The following is a 21,115-nucleotide window of genomic DNA, read 5'->3' as shown; positions in this document are numbered from 1 at the left end:
CAGACTTCTATTTTCCTCTACAGATTTTTTATTTTTTGTCTCCATCTTTATTGAACTCCATTCAAAACTGTGAATCTAACAGAGTAGATGGAGAGAAAGTGTTCCTATTGGTGGAAGGATGCAGAACAAGATAGCATCAATGAATGCGAATTGGTAGAACCAGGCCAAAATTTTCACACAGCGAGTGGTTAGGATCTGGAGTGCACTGTCTGAGAGTGTGGTGGAGACAGATTCACACAGCGAGTGGTTAGGATCTGGAGTGCACTGTCTGAGAGTGTGGTGGAGACAGATTCACACAGCGAGTGGTTAGGATCTGGAATATACTGTCTGAGAGTGTGGTGGAGACAGATTCACACAGCGAGTGGTTAGGATCTGGAATATACTGTCTGAGAGTGTGGTGGAGACAGATTCACACAGCGAGTGGTTAGGATCTGGAGTGCACTGCCTGAGAGTGTGGTGGAGACAGATTCACACAGCGAGTGGTTAGGATCTGGAGTGCACTGTCTGAGAGTGTGGTGGAGACAGATTCACACAGCGAGTGGTTAGGATCTGGAGTGCACTGTCTGAGAGTGTGGTGGAGACAGATTCACACAGCGAGTGGTTAGGATCTGGAGTGCACTGTCTGAGAGTGTGGTGGAGACAGATTCACACAGCGAGTGGTTAGGATCTGGAGTGCACTGTCTGAGAGTGTGGTGGAGACAGATTCACACAGCGAGTGGTTAGGATCTGGAGTGCACTGTCTGAGAGTGTGGTGGAGACAGAATCAATCAAAGCATTCAGGAGGGAAGTGGGTTGTTAGGTGATGAAGAAACATTAGCAGGGGCGCTATGGGGAAAGTGGGACTGGCTGCATTGCTCTTGGAGAGCTAGCATGAATACAAGGGGCCGAACGGCCTCCTTCTGCATTACCAGTCCTATCATTTTATGATTCTATCTGTTCATGGGGAACATTAACAGCGAGACCTCAAACCCCGGAGCTGGGAATTTAGGAATTGGCTCCATTTAGAATTGGAAACTTCCTTTTATCAGAAGTTACCCAATGTTTAATTGTTGGGGCTGGGGGAAGTGAAAGGGTTAACAAACTCCTCCCAGTAATGACAATGCATTTTCTGATTATCAAAGTTAATAACCTCTATATTTCCTGAACTTCAAACTGTGTAATCACTTTGAACTGGACTGATGAGTGAAACCTTCAGTCGGGGACATTGCCGAGACCTGTCCGCGATCAGGCGTTTTATTTTTGTTTAGTTTTACTGTGAATTGGGTTAAACTTCAGGAAGTGCGGACATGTTTGGAATGATCACAAACTCACTGTTCAGTCAGACTGAGAATAGACCCTGTCAGACCCTGAGCACAGAAACCAAGGTGAGAGGTTCCAGCACTTTGTAACTTCACTCAATCACAATCCCAAACTCCTGACAAACTTGGCTTTGAGTCTGTGTCTGAGATTCCCATTCTCAATCTGCACTCAGTCCGGATTCTGCAGCTTGGCCTCAGGACCGGGAAGGTGAGGAGGGGAAATAGGATAGGATCGGAAATATATGTGTGTGTGTGTGTGTCCATCTGTATGTGTGTGTTTCTGTGTGGGTGTGTATCTATCTGTGTGTGTGGGGGGGGAGGGGGTTGGATGTCTGTGTGTGTATTTATCTGTCTGTGTGTGTGTGGGGGGAGGGGGTTGGATGTCTGTGTGTGTATTTATCTGTCTGTGTGTGTGTAAGGGGGGGGGGGTTGTGTACGTGTGCATGTGTGTGTACCTATCTGTCTATGTGTCCCTGTCTGTATCTCTGTGTGTCTCTGTGTGTACGTGTGGAGTTGAGTCAGTTCTGGTTAATGTCTAAACAGAGACAAACATCCAACTCACTGGAAAGTTTCCAACTTGTCGGAGGTTTAAATTCTGGGGAAATTAAGTATTTGAAAAATAGTTGGATTTACAACCTCTTCATATTGATGAACAGACACGGCTGCGATTCACAGCTTTCTGCCTTGAACCCTTTATCTGATTCGTGTTTTAATAATTCCTCAGGTAAAGCTTGCAGAGTCTGTACTTGCAATGACTGAATTAGACTGGGAGCCGTTATTATCAACATATATCCACAGAAGGCGACAGATCTCCACAAAATATCCCCCCCCCCCTGACCAGAGAAAGGAAATTCTCCAAAAACATTTATCTGGGAGATTTCACTGGGACTCCCCACTGTAAATTACACTGGGAGATAGCACTGCGATTCCACACTGTAAATTACACTGGGAAATTTCACTGGGACTCCCCACTGTAAATTACACTGGGAGATTTCACTGGGACTCCCCACTGTAAATTACACTGGGAGATTTCACTGGGACTCCCCACTGTAAATTACACTGGGAGATAGCACTGCGATTCCACACTGTAAATTACACTGGGAGATTTCACTGGGACTCCCCACTGTAAATTACACTGGGAGATTTCACTGGGACTCCCCACTGTAAAGTACACTGGGGGATTTCACTGGGACTCCCCACTGTAAATTACACTGGGAGATTTCACTGGGACTCCCCACTGTAAATTACACTGGGAGATTTCGCTGTGATTCCGCACTTGTAAATTACACTGGGAGATCTCACTGCAATTCCACACTGTAAATTACACTGGGAGATTTCGCTGTGATTCCGCACTTGTAAATTACACTGGGAGTTTTCACTGCAATTCCACACTGTAAATTACACTGGGGGATATCACTGCGATTCCACACTGTAAATTACACTGGGGGATATCACTGCGATTCCACACTGTAAATTACACTGGGGGATATCACTGCGATTCCACACTGTAAATTACACTGGGGGATATCACTGGGACTCCCTGCTGTGAATTTTGGTGAAGTTTTTGTATAAATTGTCTCTCCATCTGAAAGGGAGTTTTATTTTTTTCTCACAGGGTGAGCTGACCTTTGAGGAGCGGAAATATGAGGCGGGGAATTACGCCAGTGTCACCATCAGTGGGAAGCCATTTGACCAGGGTTCCAGTGAAGGAGCCTTGAAGCTGTTGAAATATGTCGGAGGATCCAATGAGCAAGGTATTGAGGAATCTTCCTGAGTTTGAGGTGAGGGATTGCACTCTGCCTGTTGGAGGGGCCTCAACTGTTCCCCTGGGGGTAAGATAGGCAGGAAAGTAATTGTCAGGAGGAAGTTCAGTGACTCCAGAGGGATGTTGACCAGCTGAGTGTGGCAGATAATGTAGGAAAATGTGAAATTCTTCACTTTGGCGGGAAGAAAAGAAAATTGATAAACGATTTAAATAGAAAGAGATCTGGTCGTTGGTGCATGAATCACAAATAGTGCAGAGCAGAAAGTGATTAGGATGCAAATACAATGTTGGTGTTTATTGCAAGGGGAATGGAATATAAAGTTGGGATGTTTTACTGCAGTTGTACAGGGCCTTGCTGAGACAGAATGCTGCGTACAGTTTCGATCTCCTTACTTGGAAAAGGATGTAATTGGACAGAAGTGGTCCAGAGAAGATTGAGTTGACTCATTCTTGGGAAAAGGGCTTATCTTATGAAGAAAGGTCGAATGGGTTGAAGCGAGACACGTTAGAGTTTAGGAGAATGAGGGGTGATCTTACATTAAGGTTCTGAGGGGACTGGGAGGATATTTTCTGTTTGTGTGGTGGGGGAATAAAGGGACTAGAACTAGGGGAACCAGGTTTAAGAGTAGGAAGTAGGAGAGTTACAGAACAAAGAGATCTGGGGTTACATGTTCATAGTTCCTTGAAAATGGAGTCACAGGTGGACAGAGTGGTGAAGAAGGCATTCGGCATGCTTGGTTTCACTGGTCAGAACATTGAATACAGGAGTTGGGATATCTTGTTGAAGTTGTACAAGACATTGATAAGGCCTCACTTGGAATACTGTGTACAGTTCTCGTCACCCTGTTATAGAAAGGATATTATTAAACTAGAAAGAGTGCAGAAAAGATTTACAAGAATGCTACCGGGACTTGATGGTTTGAGTTATAAGGAGAGACTGGATAGACTGGAACTTTTTTCTCTGGAGCGTAGAAGGCTGAGGGGTGATCTTATAAAATAAAATAATGAGGGGCACAGATCAGCTAGATAGTCAATATCTTTTCCCAAAGGTAGGGGAGTCTAAAACTAGAGGGCATAGGTTTAAGGTGAGAGGGGAGAGATACAGAAGAGTCCAGAGAGGCAATTATTTCACACAGAGGGTGGTGAGTGTCTGGAACAAGCTGCCAGAGGTAGTAGTAGAGGCGGGTACAATTTTGTCCTTGAAAAAGCATTTAGACAGTTACATGGGTACGATGGGTATAGAGGGATATGGGCCAAATGCAGGCAATTGTGGGATTAGCTTAGGGGTTTAAAAAAAAGGGCGGCATGGACAAGTTGGGCCGAAGGGCCTGTTTCCATGCTGTAAACCTCTATGCTTCTATGACTTTATGACTCTAAGTCTCCCATTGTGAGACTGAGTTGAGAATTCTTTTCTCTGATTATTGTTAGTCTGGATTTCCGTTCCCAAGAAAGCAGCGGAGGCTGGCTCACTGAATTCATTCAAAGCTAGAGTGAGGTGGAGTTTTGATTGACAAGAGAATTGAGGGTTATGGGGGTGGGGGCGAATGGGGGGGTGTGTGGGGGAGCAGACACAGGGGGAGTTAAATCCACAAACAGATCAGCTGTGACCTTATTGAATGGAGAAGCAGCTTGAAGGGCCGAATGGCCCACTCCTGTCCCTCGGTTCTGGCTTCTATTTGCCAAATCCATTCATCACAACAACAACTTGCATTTATATAACTTCGTTAACACAATGAAACATACTTCATACAAGATGATTACAAAACAAAATGTGAGACTGAGGCACCGAAGGAGATATCTGGGCAGGGTGACAAAAAGCTCAGTCAAAGGAGGAAATTTAAAAAGGAGGAAAGTGAGGGAGAGAGAGTGGAGAGATTTGGAGAGAGATTTTCACAGTTCAGGCACCTGGGAGCTGAGAGAGGAACCACCAAGAGCCAGGCAAATAAAATCAGCAATTCTCAAGAGGCCAGAACTGGAGGAGTGCAGAGACCTCTGAGGGTTGTGGGGCTGGAGGAGGTGACAGAGATCGGGAGGGATGAGGGTGATAGGGGAGGGATGAGGGAGATAGGGAGGGATAAGGGAGATAGGGAGGGATAAGGGAGATAGGGGAGGGATGAGGGAGATAGGGGAGGGATGAGGGCGATAGGGGAGGGATGAGGGCGATAGGGGAGGGATGAGGGCGATAGGGGAGGGATGAGGGCGATAGGGGAGGGATGAGGGCGATAGAGGAGGGATGAGGGAGATAGGGGAGGGATGAGGGAGATAGGGGAGGGATGAGGGAGATAGGGGAGGGATGAGGGAGATAGGGAGGGATGAGGGTGATAGGGAGGGATGAGGGTGATAGGGAGGGATGAGGGCGATAGGGGAGGGATGAGGGAGATAGGGGAGGGATGAGGGAGATAGGGGAGGGATGAGGGAGATAGGGGAGGGATGAGGGAGATAGGGGAGGGATGAGGGCGATAGGGGAGGGATGAGGGCGATAGGGGAGGGATGAGGGAGATAGGGGAGGGATGAGGGAGATAGGGGAGGGATGAGGGAGATAGGGAGGGATAAGGGAGATAGGGAGGGATGAGGGTGATAGGGAGGGATGAGGGAGATAGGGAGGGATAAGGGAGATAGGGAGGGATGAGGGAGATAGGGGAGGGATGAGGGAGATAGGGGAGGGATGAGGGCGATAGGGGAGGGATGAGGGAGATAGGAAGGGATAAGGCGATGGAGGGATTTGAAAGCACGGGTGAACAGTTTATAATCGGGCTGGTGTCAGGTCAGGGACCAGTGGAGGTCAGCGAGCAGAGGATGGCAGTGGAACAGAATCTGGAGCGATTTAAGATATGGACAGCACCGTCTGGGGTGTGTCTGAGGTTCAGCGAGAGGGAAAGCTTGTATCTGTTCCCGGCTAAGGGACTCCGGCTGGATTTTGCAGGTCTCCAGTTGGGGATGACAGCCCCGGTCAGTATGACTGTTCAACCAGGTGAGGGCGACAGCTTGCAACCCACGGTCGAAGTTCAAATCCGGATCCCCAACAAATTTCAGGAGAATGTTCCCAAACCAACAGATGAAAGTATCGAGATTAAACATCAAGAGGGGATGACAGTCTACTCCACGTAAGTCAGTGAAAGGGGGGAGCTCTGAGTGTTGGGAATGGCCAGTCTGCCCTTGGCTCCAGATTCTGGACTGGGATCAGTACCTGGTCCCCAGTGAAACGCAGGGGTGGGAACGGAGATCAGTTGGATATCCTGAGATTCCCAGAGATGTTCGATTGGCCAGTTGGGATCAGACATCTGCTTCCCACCCCAGTGACAGGAATTTCACTGCAATTCCCAACTCAATATTCAACATCCATTTTCCATTCCCTCAGTACTGACCCTCTGACAGTGCGGCACTCCCTCAGTACTGACCCTCTGACAGTGCGGCACTCCCTCAGCACTGACCCTCTGACAGTGCGGCACTCCCTCAGTAATGACCCTCTGACAGTGCGGCACTCCCTCAGTACTGACCCTCTGACACTGCGGTACTCTCTCAGCACTGACCCACTGACAGTGCAGCACTCCCACAGTTCTGACCCTCTGACAGTGCGGCACTCCCTCAGTACTGACCCTCTGACACTGCGGTACTCTCTCAGCACTGACCCACTGACAGTGCAGCACTCCCACAGTTCTGACCCTCTGACAGTGCGGCACTCCCTCAGTACTGACCCTCTGACAGTGCGGCACTCCCTCAGTACTGACCCTCTGACAGTGCAGCACACTCTCAGCACTGACCCACTGACAGTGCAGCACTCCCACAGTTCTGACCCTCTGACAGTGCGGCACTCCCTCTGTACTGACCCTCTGACAGTGCGGCACTCCCTCAGTACTGACCCTCTGACAGTGCGGCATTCTCTCAGTACTGACTCTCCGACAGTGCGGCACTCCCTCAGCACAGACCCCTTACAGTGCAGCACTCTCTCAGCACTGACCCACTGACAGTGCAGCACTCCCACAGTTCTGACCCTCTGACAGTGCGGCACTCCCTCAGTACTGACCCTCTGACAGTGCGGCACTCCCTCAGTACTGACCCTCTGACAGTGCGGCACTCCCTCAGTACTGACCCTCTGACAGTGCAGCACTCCCTCAGTACTGACCCTCTGACAGTGCGGCACTCCCTCAGTACTGACCCTCTGACAGTACAGCACTCTCTCAGCACTGACCCACTGACAGTGCAGCACTCCCACAGTTCTGACCCTCTGACATAGCGGCACTCCCTCAGTACTGACCCTCTGACAGTGCGGCACTCCCTCAGCACTGACCCTCTGACAGTGCGGCACTCCCTCAGTACTGACCCTCTGACAGTGCGGCACTCCCTCAGTACTGACCCTCTGACAGTGCAGCACTCCCTCAGTACTGACCCTCTGACAGTGCGGCACTCCCTCAGCACTGACCCTCTGACAGTGCGGCACTCCCCCAGTACTGACCCTCTGACAGTGCGGCACTCCCTCAGTACTGACCCTCTGACAGTGCGGCACTCCCTCAGTACTGACCCTCTGACAGTGCGGCACTCCCTCAGTACTGACCCTCTGACAGTGCAGCGCTCCCTCAGTACTGACCCTCTGACAGTGCGGCACTCCCTCAGCACTAACCCTCTGACAGTGCGGCACTCCCTCAGTACTGACCCTCTGACAGTGCGGCATTCCCTCAGTACTGACCCTCTGACAGTGCGGCACTCCCTGAGCACTGACCCTCTGACAGTGCAGCACTCCCACAGTTCTGACCCTCTGACAGTGCGGCACTCCCTCAGTACTGACCCTCTGACACTGCGGTACTCTCTCAGCACTGACCCACTGACAGTGCAGCACTCCCACAGTTCTGACCCTCTGACAGTGCGGCACTCCCTCAGTACTGACCCTCTGACAGTGCAGCACTCCCACAGTTCTGACCCTCTGACAGTGCGGCACTCCCTCAGTACTGACCCTCTGACAGTGCGGCACTCCCTCAGTACTGACCCTCTGACAGTGCAGCACACTCTCAGCACTGACCCACTGACAGTGCAGCACTCCCACAGTTCTGACCCTCTGACAGTGCGGCACTCCCTCTGTACTGACCCTCTGACAGTGCGGCACTCCCTCAGTACTGACCCTCTGACAGTGCGGCATTCTCTCAGTACTGACTCTCCGACAGTGCGGCACTCCCTCAGCACTGACCCCTTACAGTGCAGCACTCTCTCAGCACTGACCCACTGACAGTGCAGCACTCCCACAGTTCTGACCCTCTGACAGTGCGGCACTCCCTCAGTACTGACCCTCTGACAGTGCGGCACTCCCTCAGTACTGACCCTCTGACAGTGCAGCACTCCCTCAATACTGACCCTCTGACAGTGCAGCACTCCCTCAGTACTGACCCTCTGACAGTGCGGCACTCCCTCAGTACTGACCCTCTGACAGTACAACACTCTCTCAGCACTGACCCACTGACAGTGCAGCACTCCCACAGTTCTGACCCTCTGACATAGCGGCACTCCCTCAGTACTGACCCTCTGACAGTGCGGCACTCCCTCAGCACTGATCCTCTGACAGTGCGGCACTCCCTCAGTACTGACCCTCTGACAGTGCGGCACTCCCTCAGTACTGACCCTCTGACAGTGCAGCACTCCCTCAGTACTGACCCTCTGACAGTGCGGCACTCCCTCAGCACTGACCCTCTCACAGTGCGGCACTCCCCCAGTACTGACCCTCTGACAGTGCGGCACTCCCTCAGTACTGACCCTCTGACAGTGCGGCACTCCCTCAGTACTGACCCTCTGACAGTGCGGCACTCCCTCAGTACTGACCCTCTGACAGTGCAGCGCTCCCTCAGTACTGACCCTCTGACAGTGCGGCATTCCCTCAGTACTGACCCTCTGACAGTGCGGCACTCCCTGAGCACTGACCCTCTGACAGTGCAGCACTCCCTCAGCACTGATCCTCTGACAGTGCGGCACTCCCTCAGTACTGACCCTCTGACTGCGCGGCACTCCCTCAGCACTGACCCTCTGACAGTGCCGGACTCCCTCAGCACTGACCCTCTGACAGTGCAGCACTCCCTCAGTACTGACCCTCTGACAGTGCGGCACTCCCTCGGTACTGACCCTCTGACAGTGCAGCACTCCCTCAGCACTGACCCTCTGACAGTGCAGCACTCCCTCAGTACTGACCCTCTGACAGTGCAGCACTCCCTCAGCACTGACCCTCTGACAGTGCCGCACTCCCTCAGTACTGACCCTCTGACAGTGCGGCAGTCCCTCAGCACTGACCCTCTGACAGTGCAGCACTCCCTCAGTGCTGTATTGGGAGTGTGAGTGTTGGTTTTGTGCACCAATTTGTTGTGTGGGACTGGCAGCCACAACATTGCGATTGAGCAGTGGGAGTTCTCCATGGGCCCCTGTCTCCCACTCTCAGCTGGAAGGGGATCGAACTCATGCTGGTTCCTCCGGGTGACAGTATCTCTTGTTTCTATTTTGCAGTCAGTTTGGAGGTTACGCCAAGGAAGCTCAGTGGGCTGAATGTGCAGGGAAGCTGCGAGCAGCACTGGGGGAAACTGTGTCCTATCGGCGAGATTTCTATGTCTGCGCCGGGTATGATCCACCAATGAAACCTGTCGGAAGGAAGAATGAAGTGTGGTTTCTGAAGAAGGAGGATTGAGGGTCAATGTTGAAGCAGGAAGCACATTGACCAACACACAGGAATCCTCAGAGAAAGCCACATCGAATATTTTCTCATATCCTCTGAGATCTCAATAAATATTCCAATACTTCAGGAACCTCTTCTCAATCTCTGAATACTGACAAACAGAAGCACGAAGCAATCCAAACTTCTGGTATAAATCTCCCTATCTCCACCCCCCTCTCTCTCTGTCTCCCCCTCTCTCTCTCCCTCTCTATCTCCACCTCTCTCCCTCTCACTCCCCCTCTCTCTCTCCCTCTCTATCTCCACCTCTCTCCCTCTCACTCCCCCTCTCTCTCTCCCTCTCTATCTCCACCTCTCTCCCTCTCACTCCCCCTCTCTCTCTCCCCTTCTATCTCCACCTCTCTCCCTCTCTCTCTCCTCCTCTCTCCCTCTCCCTCTCTCTCTCTCCCTCTCTCTCTCCCCCTCTCTCTCCCCCCTCTCTCTGTCCCCCCCCCTCTCTCTGTCCCCCTCTCTGTCCCCCTCTCTCTGTCCCCTTCTCTCTCCCCCTCTCTCTTCCCCTCTCTCTCCACCTCTCTCTCTCTCCCCCTCTCTCTCCCCCTCTCTCTCTCACTCTCTCTCTCTCTCCCTCTCTCCCCCTCTCTCCCCCTCTCTCTCTCTCTCTCCCTCTCCCTCTCTCCCCCTCTCTCTCTCTCTCTCTCTCTCTCCCTCTCCCTCTCTCTCCCTCTCGCTCTCCCTCTCTATTTCCACCTCTCTCTCTCTCTCCCCCTCTCTCTCTCCCCCTCTCTCTCTCTCTCCCTCTCCCTCTCTCTCCCTCTCGCTCTATCTCTCCATTTCCACCTCTCTCTCTCTCTCCCTCTCTCTCCCCCTCTCTCTCTCCCCCTCTCTCTCTCTCCCTCTCCCTCTCTCTCCCTCTCGCTCTCCCTCTCTATTTCCACCTCTCTCTCTCTCTCTCCCTCTCTCTCTCCCCCTCTCTCTCTCTCTCTCCCTCTCCCTCTCTCTCTCCCTCTCTCTCTCCCCCTCTCTCTCTCTCCCTCTCTCTCTCTCCCTCTCTATTTCCACCTCTCTCTGTCTCTCCTCCCTTGATCTTTCCATCTCCGGGGGAATTTCACCGTCTCATTTCAGTTGGGATGTGATCGGAAAATATGGCTTTTTGAAAAATCATTAACATCATCCGGACTGGAAAATCCCAATGGGAGGGGCTGTAAAATTCTGCTCCATCTCTCCTCCACTTTCCCTCTCTCTATCTGTCTCTCTATCTCTGTCTGTCTATCACTCTCCCCTCGGTCTTTCTCTCTATTCTCTCTCTCTCTCATTCCTCCTGTTTCTCGGCTCCTTCTTCATTCCCTCCGATTCCAGCAAATTCTCTCAGAATTGGAAACGTTTCGCCTCAGAAACCCTTCCCCTCTCTGTCACACGGTCTCTCTGTCTCTGGTGTAACTGCAAATTTCCTTTAAATTTATTATCCACACGGAACCCGTTCAACTTCACTTTTTAACTTTTAAATTGATAGAAACTGTTCTTCCATCAAACAGTCAGTGTTTGGAGTCATTAATCCGGAACGCTTTCTGCTTCACTGCATGCGGAGGGCAGGCCAGGAGCCAGGAATATCTCAGCCTGGGCAAGCGACAGAACTCCATTCACATTTTTCCCAGGGTGGAAGAGTCAATTACTAGGGGGGCACAGGTTTAAGGTGCGAGGGGCAAGGTTTAAAGGAGATGTACGAGGCAAATATTTTACACAGAGGGTGGTGGGTGCCTGGAACTCGTTGCCGGGGGAGGTAGTGGAAGCGGATACGGTAGTGACTTTTAAGGGGCGTCCTGACAAGTACATGAATAGGATGGGATTAGAGGGATATGGTCCCCAGAAGGGTTGGGGGTTTTAGTTCAGTCGGGCAGCACGGTCGGGGCAGGCTTGGAGGGGCCGAAGGGCCTGTTCCTGTGCTGTAATTTTCTTTGTTCTTTGTTAAACATCAGAAGCAGCAGCGATAGACCGAGTTAAACGATCTCCAACCTGTGGATCTGATCAAAGCTTTGCAATCCTGCCATCCAACCATGGATGCTGGTGGATAATTAAACAATGAATAGGGGGAGACTCCACTAACATCCCCGTTCTCACTGACGAGGGAATCTGGTCCATTACTGCTAAAGACAAGAAATTCCTCAGGGGAGTGTCCGAGGCCCAACCTTCAGCTGCTTCATCAATGTCCTTTCTTCTATTATAAGGTCAGAGGTGGGGATATGCGCTGATGACTGCACAACGTTTACCATTTGTTACTCCTCAGTATATAACCCCTCAGACACTGAAGCGGTTCATGTCCAAATGCAGCAAGACCTGGACAATATCCAGACTTGGGCTGACAAGTGGCAAATAACATTCGAGTCACACAAGTGCCAGGAAATGACCATCTCCAACAAGAGAGGATCCAACCATATCACCCCTTGCTATTCAACGGCAATATCATCACTGAATCCCCCACAATCGACATTTTGGGGGTTACCATTGACCGAAACTGAACTGGACTAGCTATATAAAAGCTGTGGCTACCAGAACAGGTCAAAGGCTAGGAATCCTGTGGTGAATAACTCACCTCCTGACTCCCCAAAGCCCGTCCACCATCCACTGAGTGCATGATGCCAAACACCTCATTGTAAACAGAGATTTTCTTTGCAACACTTTGTAATGAAACACAAAGTAAGAATGTAACACTTTAATAAATGTATAAAACATTACATGCTGATATTTCTGGGTATTTTGAGGTATTTTTGGGTAAAGGGTGACAGTGACTGAGTGGGGGGGTTGTGATTATCTCTGAAGCTGGTCTCACATTCCCAGTCAGTAACATTATGATTGGACAGAGGGGTAGATCCCAGTTATACTGCCGGTTGTGCATCACATTCTGCCTCTAGCAATAGAGCAAACATGAAGGAGTTTACTAATGTGCATTTACACCAACCTATCAGGTTCATCCCACAGAACCACATCGAGAGAGAGCCAATGAAATGCAGCGAATGTTGTCTTCTAAGTCAAAATGGCGACCAATTTCTGCAAAGAAAGATCCCACAGAGAGACACTGATCAGTTAATCTTACTCTGACAGTGCAGCACTCCCTCAGTACTGACCCTCTGACAGTGCTGCACTCCCTCAGTACTGACCCTCTGACAGTGCGGCACTCCCTCAGTACTGACCCTCTGACAGTGCGGCTCTCCCTCAGTACTGACCCTCTGACAGTGCGGCACTCCCTCAGTTCTGACCCTCTGACAGTGCGGCACTCCCTCAGTACTGACCCTCTGACAGTGCGGCAGTCCCTCAGCACTGACCCTCTGACAGTGCGGCATTCCCTCAGCACTGACCCTCTGACAGTGCGGCACTCCCTCAGCACTGACCCTCTGACAGTGCAGCACTCCCTCAGTAATGACCCTCTAACTGTGCAGCACTCCCTCAGCACTGACCCTCCGACAGTGCGGCACTCCCTCAGCACTGACCCTCTGACAGTGCGGCACTCAGCACTGACCCTCAGACAGTGCGGCACTCTCTCAGCACTGACCCTTTGGCAGTTCGGCACTCCCTCAGTACTGACCCTCTGACAGTGCGGCACTCCCTCAATTCTGACCCTCTGACAGTGCGGGACTCCTCAGTACTGACCCTCTGACAGTGCGGCACTCCCTCAATCCTGACCCTCTGACAGTGCGGCACTCCCTCAGTACTGACCCTCTGACAGTGCGGCACTCCCTCAGTACTGATCCTCTGACAGTGCGGCACTCCCTCAGTACTGACCCTCTGACAGTGAGGCACTCCCTCAGTACTGACCCTCTGACAGTGCGGCACTCCCTCAGTACTGACCCTCTGACAGTGCGGCACTCCCTCAGTACTGACCCTCTGACAGTGCGGCACTCCCTCAGTACTGACCCTCTGACAGTGCGGCACTCCCTCAGTACTGACCCTCTGACAGTGCGGCACTCCCTCAGTACTGACCCTCTGACAGTGCGGCACTCCCTCAGCACTGACCGTCTGACAGTGTGGCACTCCCTCAGCACTGATCCTCTGACAGTGCGGCACTCCCTCAGTAATGTCCCTCTGACAGTGCAGCACTCCCTCAGCACTGACCCTCTGACAGTGCAGCACTCCCTCAGCACTGACCCTCTGACAGTGCCTGTGGCCCCAAGCTCTTAAATCCTCCCCAAACCTTTCCATCTCTGTACCTCTCTCTCTCTCACCTCCTTTTCTGAAGACTCTCACTGACAAAGCTTGTGATGTTCCAGATTTAGGAAAGTTTGAGAAAAGCCAATGTGGTGGAATTGGAAAGCAGTTACATATCGAGGGAGGGATGAATTTGTGCAGAATTTGTGACAGAGTTGGGAAAGGTTATTAAAGTGGCGAATAAACATTATGGGATCCTGGGCTTTATAAATCGAGGCAGAGCGTACCAAAACCTGGAAATTAGGCTCATATCAAAGGAAAATACTGGTTCAGCCCCAGTTAGAATGTGATCAACACTGAAAGAGGATGGAAGGACTTTGGAGAGGGGGCAGCAGAGATTTTCTGGAATAGTTTCAGGCTTGAAGAATCCCTGGAGAATTTGGAGAATTTGTTCTCCCAACAGCAGAGAAAAGTATTTATTTAAATAGTTTAAAATAATCAAGGCTTCAGAATGAGTAAATGATGAGAAATTGTTGCCATTGGTTTCAGGGTTGTCCACAGAGGACACAGATTCAAGATGATCGACAAAAGAGCCAGAGGTGATATAAAATCACAGCGAGGAACTAATCAGGAACAGGAGGAGGCCACTCGGCCCCTCGAGCCTGTTCCGCCATTGGATAAGATCATTGGCTGTGGCATCGAGATGTGGAATTAGCTCCACTTTCCTCTCTGTCCCCCTCGTTAGTGGATCAAAAATCTTCAACTCAACCGCAAGCATTTTGAATGAGCCAAAACCCTCAGTGTGGAAGAGAATTCCAAACATCAGAAACTCTTTGAGGAACACCAGGAAGGAATTCTTTCCACAGGGAAGGGGTTCAGATTTCCAATGCACTGTCTGGCTGGATGGTGGATTCAAAAGCAACTTTGGAAAGGGATTTGGATAAAACACCCTCTGGGGAGAATTGTGGGAATATGGAAAAGAGTAGGGAAGTGGATTTAACTGGATTACTCTTCAGAAGGGCCAGGTGGGACATAATGGGCTAAATGGCCTCCTTCTGCACTGCAGGGATTCTATGGGATTCTATGATAATGGGCCGAATGGCCTGTGTCTGTGTTGTACTGTGCTGTTTCTGTGATCTGCCCTGATATCTCCTCCAGTGACCCGGTATCAGATATTGTTTGAGTTTATTGATCCTGTGAAATACGTTGGGATATTTTACGATGTTATGAGTTTTAGAAATTGTCGCCCAATATTTTGAGCTACAGTGGGGATCAGAACACAAACGTTCAATGTTGGAGTTGGGTGCAGTTGGGTCGCAGAGGTCCCAGACGTGGGCAATGCCAAGCTGGCTTCATGCTGGGCTGAAGACAGGTCCTCATTGGCACAATGCTCCAATCTGACACACTTCAGATCTTCTTGAGTGGGCTGCTTCCTGTCTCCTGCCCACTGACTTCCTCCTCTGGTGTGGGCTCCGGATACGTTTCTGGATTAGAGACCGGCTCGGGATACGGTTCCGGCTCTGGTAAACTGACCCCTTCCTTGGCAACCTCTTCATCACCACACGTTTGATCTTCACTGGCTTTCCATATCCCACTTGGGTGAAAATTTTCTCCAAACCCGTCAGCATCGTCGTCAGGTCTGTAACTCGTGTCTTCAGAGCCTGGACCTCCTTAAAGAGATCATCTAACGCCTCAGAAAGTGGCTGAATCCTGGACACAGAGAGAGAGAGGAGTCAGTGACTGTACATGTCGACACATCTCTTCACACACACTCTTTCCATCTCTGTCTCACTCTCGCTGCCTCTTTCTCTTTGTTATCTCTCTCTCTCACTCTCCCTCCCTCCTTTTCTATTATTTCTCTATCACTCTCCTTTACTCTCACTCCCTCTTTCTCTCTTTGTTATCTCTCTCTATCACTCTATCTCTCTGTGTCTCTGTGTCTCTCTCACATTCTGGCTCTCTCTGTCACAATCCCCCCCTCTCCCCCATACCTGGAATAGTCGGGAAGGATATCCTGCGGTTTATTAATCATTGTGTCCTTTACGTGTTTGAAGATTCTATTTCCCCAGTGATCCAGTAATCGGGTGATGCTGCGTACCCCGTTAATATTCACTCTGTCCGCTGGAAGCAAACATTTACACAGTGAACCTGGGAACGGAGGCTCAAATTGTATCAAAAACACCCCAGGAACACCTCATCCCAGAAACACCACATCCCAGAAACACCACATCCCAGAAACACCACATCCCAGAAACACCACATCCCAGAAACACCACATCCCAGGAACACCTCATCCCAGGAACACCTCATCCCAGAAACACCACATCCCAGAAACACCACATCCCAGAAACACCACATCCCAGAAACACCACATCCCAGAAACACCACATCCCAGAAACACCACATCCCAGAAACACCACATCCCAGAAACACCTCATCCCAGAAACATCACATCCCAGAAACACCTCATCCCAGAAACACCTCATCCCAGAAACACCACATCCCAGAAACACCTCATCCCAGAAACACCACATCCCAGAAACACCTCATCCCAGAAACACCTCATCCCAGAAACACCTCATCCCAGAAACACCACATCCCAGAAACACCTCATCCCAGAAACATCACATCCCAGAAACACCACATCCCAGAAACACCTCATCCCAGAAACACCTCATCCCAGAAACACCACATCCCAGAAACACCACATCCCAGAAACACTTCCCCCAGCATTACCTCTCCTAATTATTTAGCAGATTTCTCTGTATTAACTCTGCCTCCAAATATTCACCCAAACCCCGAATGATAACTCCAATATTAGCCGGATCCCAAATGCAGCCCAGATATTAGCCACCCCCCCCCCTGCCAAGTATTAACTCTGCCTACAGATATTAACCCCATCCCCAGATAATAACCCCACCCCAAATATTAACCCCACCTCCAAATATTAACCACACCCCCAAATATTAGCCACACCCCCAAATATTAGCCACACCCCAAATAATAACCCCGCCCTCAAATAATAACCACACCCCCAGATATCAACCACACCCTGAAATATTAACCACGCCCCTAAATATTAGCCCCACCCCTGATATTAGCTCCTCCCTGTGTTGGAGATGCTGAGGGGTTAATGTTGAGGGAAGGATCCCTCAGCGTCTGTCCCCAGGGTCACTGACTGTCCGGAGTGAGGACTCCCTGCCCTGAACCGTCCTTCTTCACAGCATCCTCCCCTCCCTTCCTCCCATCCTCCCCTCCCTTCCTCCCATCCTCCCCTCCCTTCCTCCCATCCTCCCCTCCCTTCCTCCCTTCCTCCCATCCTCCCCTCCCTTCCTCCCATCCTCCCCTCCCTTCCTCCCCTCCCTTCCTACCTCCATCCCGGTAATTCCATCTCCAATGCTCACTGCTCTGAGCCAGAGCCAGGAATAGAGCCACCAATCGCAGAGGGAACTTCATCCTGACACCTGGAGCCTGGAGAGAGACGAGAGCAAGAGGATCACAGACACACATCAGAATCTGCTCAGACTGGGGAGGGACAGGGGGGGAAATTGGGACATCCCGCAGGGGGAGGGGAGTCTCGCGGGCAGAGCGGAATGTCCCGCGGGCAGAGCGAAATGTCCCGCGGGGAGAGAGGTGTCCCGCGGGGAGAGGGGTGTCCCGCGGGGAGAGGGGTGTCCCGCGGGGAGAGGGGTGTCCCGCGGGGAGAGGGGTGTCCCGCGGGGAGAGGGGTGTCCCGCGGGGAGAGGGGTGTCCCGCGGAGAGAGGGGTGTCCCGCGGAGAGAGGGGTGTCCCGCGGAGAGAGGGGTGTCCCGCGGGGAGAGGGGTGTCCCGCGGGGAGAGGGCTGTCCCGCGGGGAGAGGGCTGTCCCGCGGGGAGAGGGCTGTCCCGCGGGGAGAGGGCTGTCCCGCGGGGAGAGGGCTGTCCCGCGGGGAGAGGGCTGTCCCGCGGGGAGAGGGCTGTCCCGCGGGGAGAGGGCTGTCCCGCGGGGAGAGGGCTGTCCCGCGGGGAGAGGGCTGTCCCGCGGGGAGAGGGCTGTCCCGCGGGGAGAGGGCTGTCCCGCGGGGAGAGGGCTGTCCCGCGGGGAGAGGGCTGTCCCGCGGGGAGCGGGCTGTCCCGCGGGGAGAGGGCTGTCCCGCGGGGAGAGGGCTGTCCCACGGGGAGAGGGCTGTCCCACGGGGAGAGGGCTGTCCCACGGGGAGAGGGGTGTCCCACGGGGAGAGGGGTGTCCCACAGAGAGAGGAGTGTCCCACAGAGAGAGGAGTGACCCGCAGAGAGAGGGGTGTCCCGCAGGGTGAGGGGAAATAGGAATTCTGGTTAATGGGGAGATAGGAATTCTGAACCGTTCCAGGTTTGTGACAGTAATTCAGAAATATGAACAAATGTTAAACTGCAACGCATTATTGAGAAAGAGCAGATTGTTCTCAGCAGATTCACGGAGTGCAGAGTCTGGGACTGAACAGGTTAAACACTAAATCCCATAACAGTCAGACTGGGATCCTGTGGTGAACCATCGTTGGTTCCCACTGGATAGTGCTGAGCCAGGGGCTGGCCAGGACTACAAGGATGTACATATGTTACTGTTGGGTTGTGCTACTTGTTGCTGTTGGGGTTAGGGTGGGGTTGTTACACCTTTGTACTGTAGTGTTGTGGTACATCCCAGTCAGGCTCCGCCTCCTGGGAGAGGTATAAGAGTCCCTGCTCTGGCCGGGACCCCTTCAGTCTGGGATAGTGTACATAAGTTCTGGTAGCTTCATTAATAGTAAATAAAAGCCTTCATTTACTGAGCTTCGAGCCTCGTGTCTAAATTGATGTGCATCAATTTTATTTACTATTAATGAAGCTATCAGAACTTATATACACTATCCCAGACTGAAGGGGTCCCGGCCAGAGCAGGGACTCTTCTACCTCTCCCAGGAGGCGGAGCCCGACTGGGATGTGCCACAACACTACCATACAAAGGTGTAACAACCCCACCCTAACCCAATAGCACAATCCAACAGTAACATATGTACATTCTTGTAGTCCTGGCCAGCCCCTGGCTCAGTACTATCCAGTGGGAACCAACGATGGTTCACCACAGATCCTTCCTATCCTACCCCGTGAGGGCCGAAGGGCCTGTTCCTGTGCTGGACCGTTCTTCACTCACTCTTCACTGCATCAATCTGAAATCTTTTGCCAAATTATTAATATTCAAGAGTAAACATTGAAAGCTCACAAAATAATCAAATAAAAAATTTCTGAAATATACAGAAAGTACAAACTGCTTCAGAACTCGACACTGGAAATAATCCTTCCAATTTCTAACTAATACATTGAGGCTGAGGTGTGAGTGTGAGTGAGTGGAGTTGGGAGGGTGAGTGTGAGTGAGTGTGAGTGAGTGTGAGGGAGTGTGAGGGAGTGTGAGGGAGTGTGAGTGAGTGAGTGTGAGGGAGTGTGAGGGAGTGAGTGAGTGTGAGTGAGTGAGTGTGAGTGAGTGAGTGTGAGGGAGTGAGTGTGAGGGAGTGTGAGGGAGTGTGAGTGAGTGAGTGTGAGTGAGTGTGAGTGAGTGTGAGTGTGAGGGAGTGTGAGTAAGTGTGAGTGAGGGAGTGTGAGGGAGTGTGAGGGAGTGTGAGTGAGTGAGTGTGAGTGAGTGTGAGTGAGTGTGAGGGAGTGAGTGAGTGTGAGTGAGTGAGTGTGAGGGAGTGTGAGGGAGTGTGAGGGAGTGGGTGTGAGTGAGTGTGAGTAAGTGTGAGTGAGTGAGTGTGAGGGAGTGTGAGTAAGTGTGAGTGAGTGAATGTGAGCGAGCAAGTGTGAGTGAGTGAGTGTGTGAGTGAGTGTGAATGAGTGAGTGAAGAGTTGGGAGGGTGAGTGAGTGAGTGTGTGAGTAAGGAGCTGGAAGGGTGAGTGTGAGTGGGTGAGTGAGTGAGTGAGTGAGTGAGTGAGTGAGGAGTTGGGAGTGTGAGTGAGGAGTGGGAGGGTGAGTGTGACTGAGGGTGAGTGAGTGAGGAGTGGGAGGGTGAGTGTGACTGAGGGTGAGTGAGTGAGGAGTGGGAGGGTGAGTGTGACTGAGGGTGAGTGAGTGAGGAGTGGGAGGGTGAGTGTGACTGAGGGTGAGTGAGTGAGGAGTGGGAGGGTGAGTGTGACTGAGGGTGAGTGAGTGAGGAGTGGGAGGGTCGGTTCTCAATGGGATTCTGGAGATTGCCCGGTCGCCGGCAGAGCGCTGAGAAACAGTTGAATATTTTCAGTTTCTGAATTTTAAACCGAATGTTCACTGGAGAAAAGTGAGAATAATTTGGAAGGAATAAACATTCCTCGTTCGCCTTCACCCCTTAAACCCCAGCCAGAGGCACAGAATCAGCAAGAAACCTATCCACAAACCCTAATTAAAGTTTATTATCTAAAGAAATATTCCACAAGACATTGCAGTTATTACCTGTCGAGCGTTGGACGGATGAATATTTTACCTTTTGATCCTGTGCTTTTCTGTCTATCTGTGAGTTGAGAATTCTCCCGGCCAGTGGATCTCACAGCTTTCTCAAACTCACAAAGTTTCGCAGTCAGTTTGACTAAAGTTCCTCCATATGATTTCTAACTGAGTGACGCGTGAAGCAGTCTTTAACCTCCAGATGGTAAAAGGATGTGAGTCTTAACGGCAGCTAGACTTGGAAATGAGTCTCGAGAAACAGATTGGAGCAAGTGTTTAAATCTGTGCATTATTTATTGTCTTTTATACTGAAATTCTCACCGTTATATTTTCACTGAATGCTGCGTCCTCATAATTCGAAACACTCCGACCCGAGCCTGTCCACATCAGAGCGAGAGACACTGATTAGCCTGAGTTTAGTTGTGTGATTTTCTGCAGGAATATTGCCGTCAATAACTTAAAGACCAATCATTTAAAATAAATAATCTGAATTCACAACAACAGTGACTGCAAAAAGTACACAGAGTGGCACCATCGCTCAAGCAGATTCAGCCCCGACTCCCCCTGATACCTTGTTAAAAAATCACAGAATTGTTACAATGCAGAACGAACCCATTCAGCCCATCGTTTGCGCCGGCTCTCCCAATGAGCAAATTTCCTTAGTCCCATTTCCATCCCCCCTCACCACACGAAACCTGCACATTTTCCAACAATGATTTCATTCCCTTTTGAAAACTTCAATTGAATCTGTCTCCACCACACTCTCAGACAGTGCATTCCAGATCCTAACCACTCGCTGTGTGAATCTGTCTCCACCACACTCTCAGACAGTGCATTCCAGATCCTAACCACTCGCTGTGTGAATCTGTCTC

At 51.2% G+C, this 21,115-nt stretch overlaps 2 protein-coding genes across 5 annotated transcripts; one reads left to right on the top strand and one right to left on the bottom strand.

Annotated features, from left to right (window-relative positions):
- Window positions 1-1,092: 1,092 nt before the first annotated feature.
- LOC144509064 (heme-binding protein 1-like) lies at window positions 1,093-9,836 on the top strand. The gene is made up of 4 exons (XM_078237374.1): window positions 1,093-1,364; window positions 2,914-3,052; window positions 5,987-6,167; window positions 9,541-9,836. The coding sequence occupies exons 1-4, from the start codon at window positions 1,287-1,289 to the stop codon at window positions 9,716-9,718; spliced, it is 576 nt and encodes a 191-aa protein (XP_078093500.1). The 5' UTR covers window positions 1,093-1,286; the 3' UTR covers window positions 9,719-9,836.
- Window positions 9,837-10,568: 732 nt separating this feature from the next.
- Window positions 10,569-20,716, bottom strand: LOC144509038 (uncharacterized). Of its 4 annotated transcripts, XM_078237315.1 has the most exons (5): window positions 20,284-20,533; window positions 18,937-19,009; window positions 17,212-17,311; window positions 15,832-15,961; window positions 10,569-15,550 (listed from the first exon to the last, which is right to left on the bottom strand). In XM_078237315.1, the coding sequence occupies exons 3-5, from the start codon at window positions 17,294-17,296 to the stop codon at window positions 15,217-15,219; spliced, it is 549 nt and encodes a 182-aa protein (XP_078093441.1). In that variant the 5' UTR covers window positions 17,297-17,311; window positions 18,937-19,009; window positions 20,284-20,533; the 3' UTR covers window positions 10,569-15,216. The 4 variants fall into 4 exon arrangements, with proteins under 4 accessions (XP_078093441.1, XP_078093438.1, XP_078093440.1 ...); XM_078237312.1 differs by lacking the exons at window positions 18,937-19,009; window positions 20,284-20,533 and adding an exon at window positions 20,565-20,716; XM_078237314.1 differs by lacking the exon at window positions 18,937-19,009 and having other exon boundaries at window positions 20,253-20,533.
- Between the last annotated feature and the right edge of the window lie 399 nt (window positions 20,717-21,115).

The sequence above is a fragment of the Mustelus asterias genome, chromosome 21 (genome assembly GCF_964213995.1).
Source record: "Mustelus asterias chromosome 21, sMusAst1.hap1.1, whole genome shotgun sequence".
NCBI classification, from domain to species: Eukaryota; Metazoa; Chordata; class Chondrichthyes; order Carcharhiniformes; family Triakidae; genus Mustelus; species Mustelus asterias.
This window is presented reverse-complemented; position numbering and strand designations above follow the sequence as displayed.

Coding starts and splice junctions, on each gene's coding strand:
- LOC144509038 (XM_078237312.1), bottom strand. CDS start 20,630: ATGTGGACAGGCTCGGGTCGGAGTGTTTCGAATTATGAGGACGCAGCA. Junction 15,962..17,211: donor ATGGAATTACCGGGATGGAG/GTAGGAAGGGAG, acceptor GTTTGCTTCCAG/CGGACAGAGTGAATATTAAC. Junction 15,551..15,831: donor ATCCTTCCCGACTATTCCAG/GTATGGGGGAGA, acceptor CTCTGTGTCCAG/GATTCAGCCACTTTCTGAGG.
- LOC144509064 (XM_078237374.1), top strand. CDS start 1,287: ATGTTTGGAATGATCACAAACTCACTGTTCAGTCAGACTGAGAATAGA. Junction 3,053..5,986: donor CGGAGGATCCAATGAGCAAG/GTATTGAGGAAT, acceptor TGGATTTTGCAG/GTCTCCAGTTGGGGATGACA. Junction 6,168..9,540: donor GGGATGACAGTCTACTCCAC/GTAAGTCAGTGA, acceptor TCTATTTTGCAG/TCAGTTTGGAGGTTACGCCA.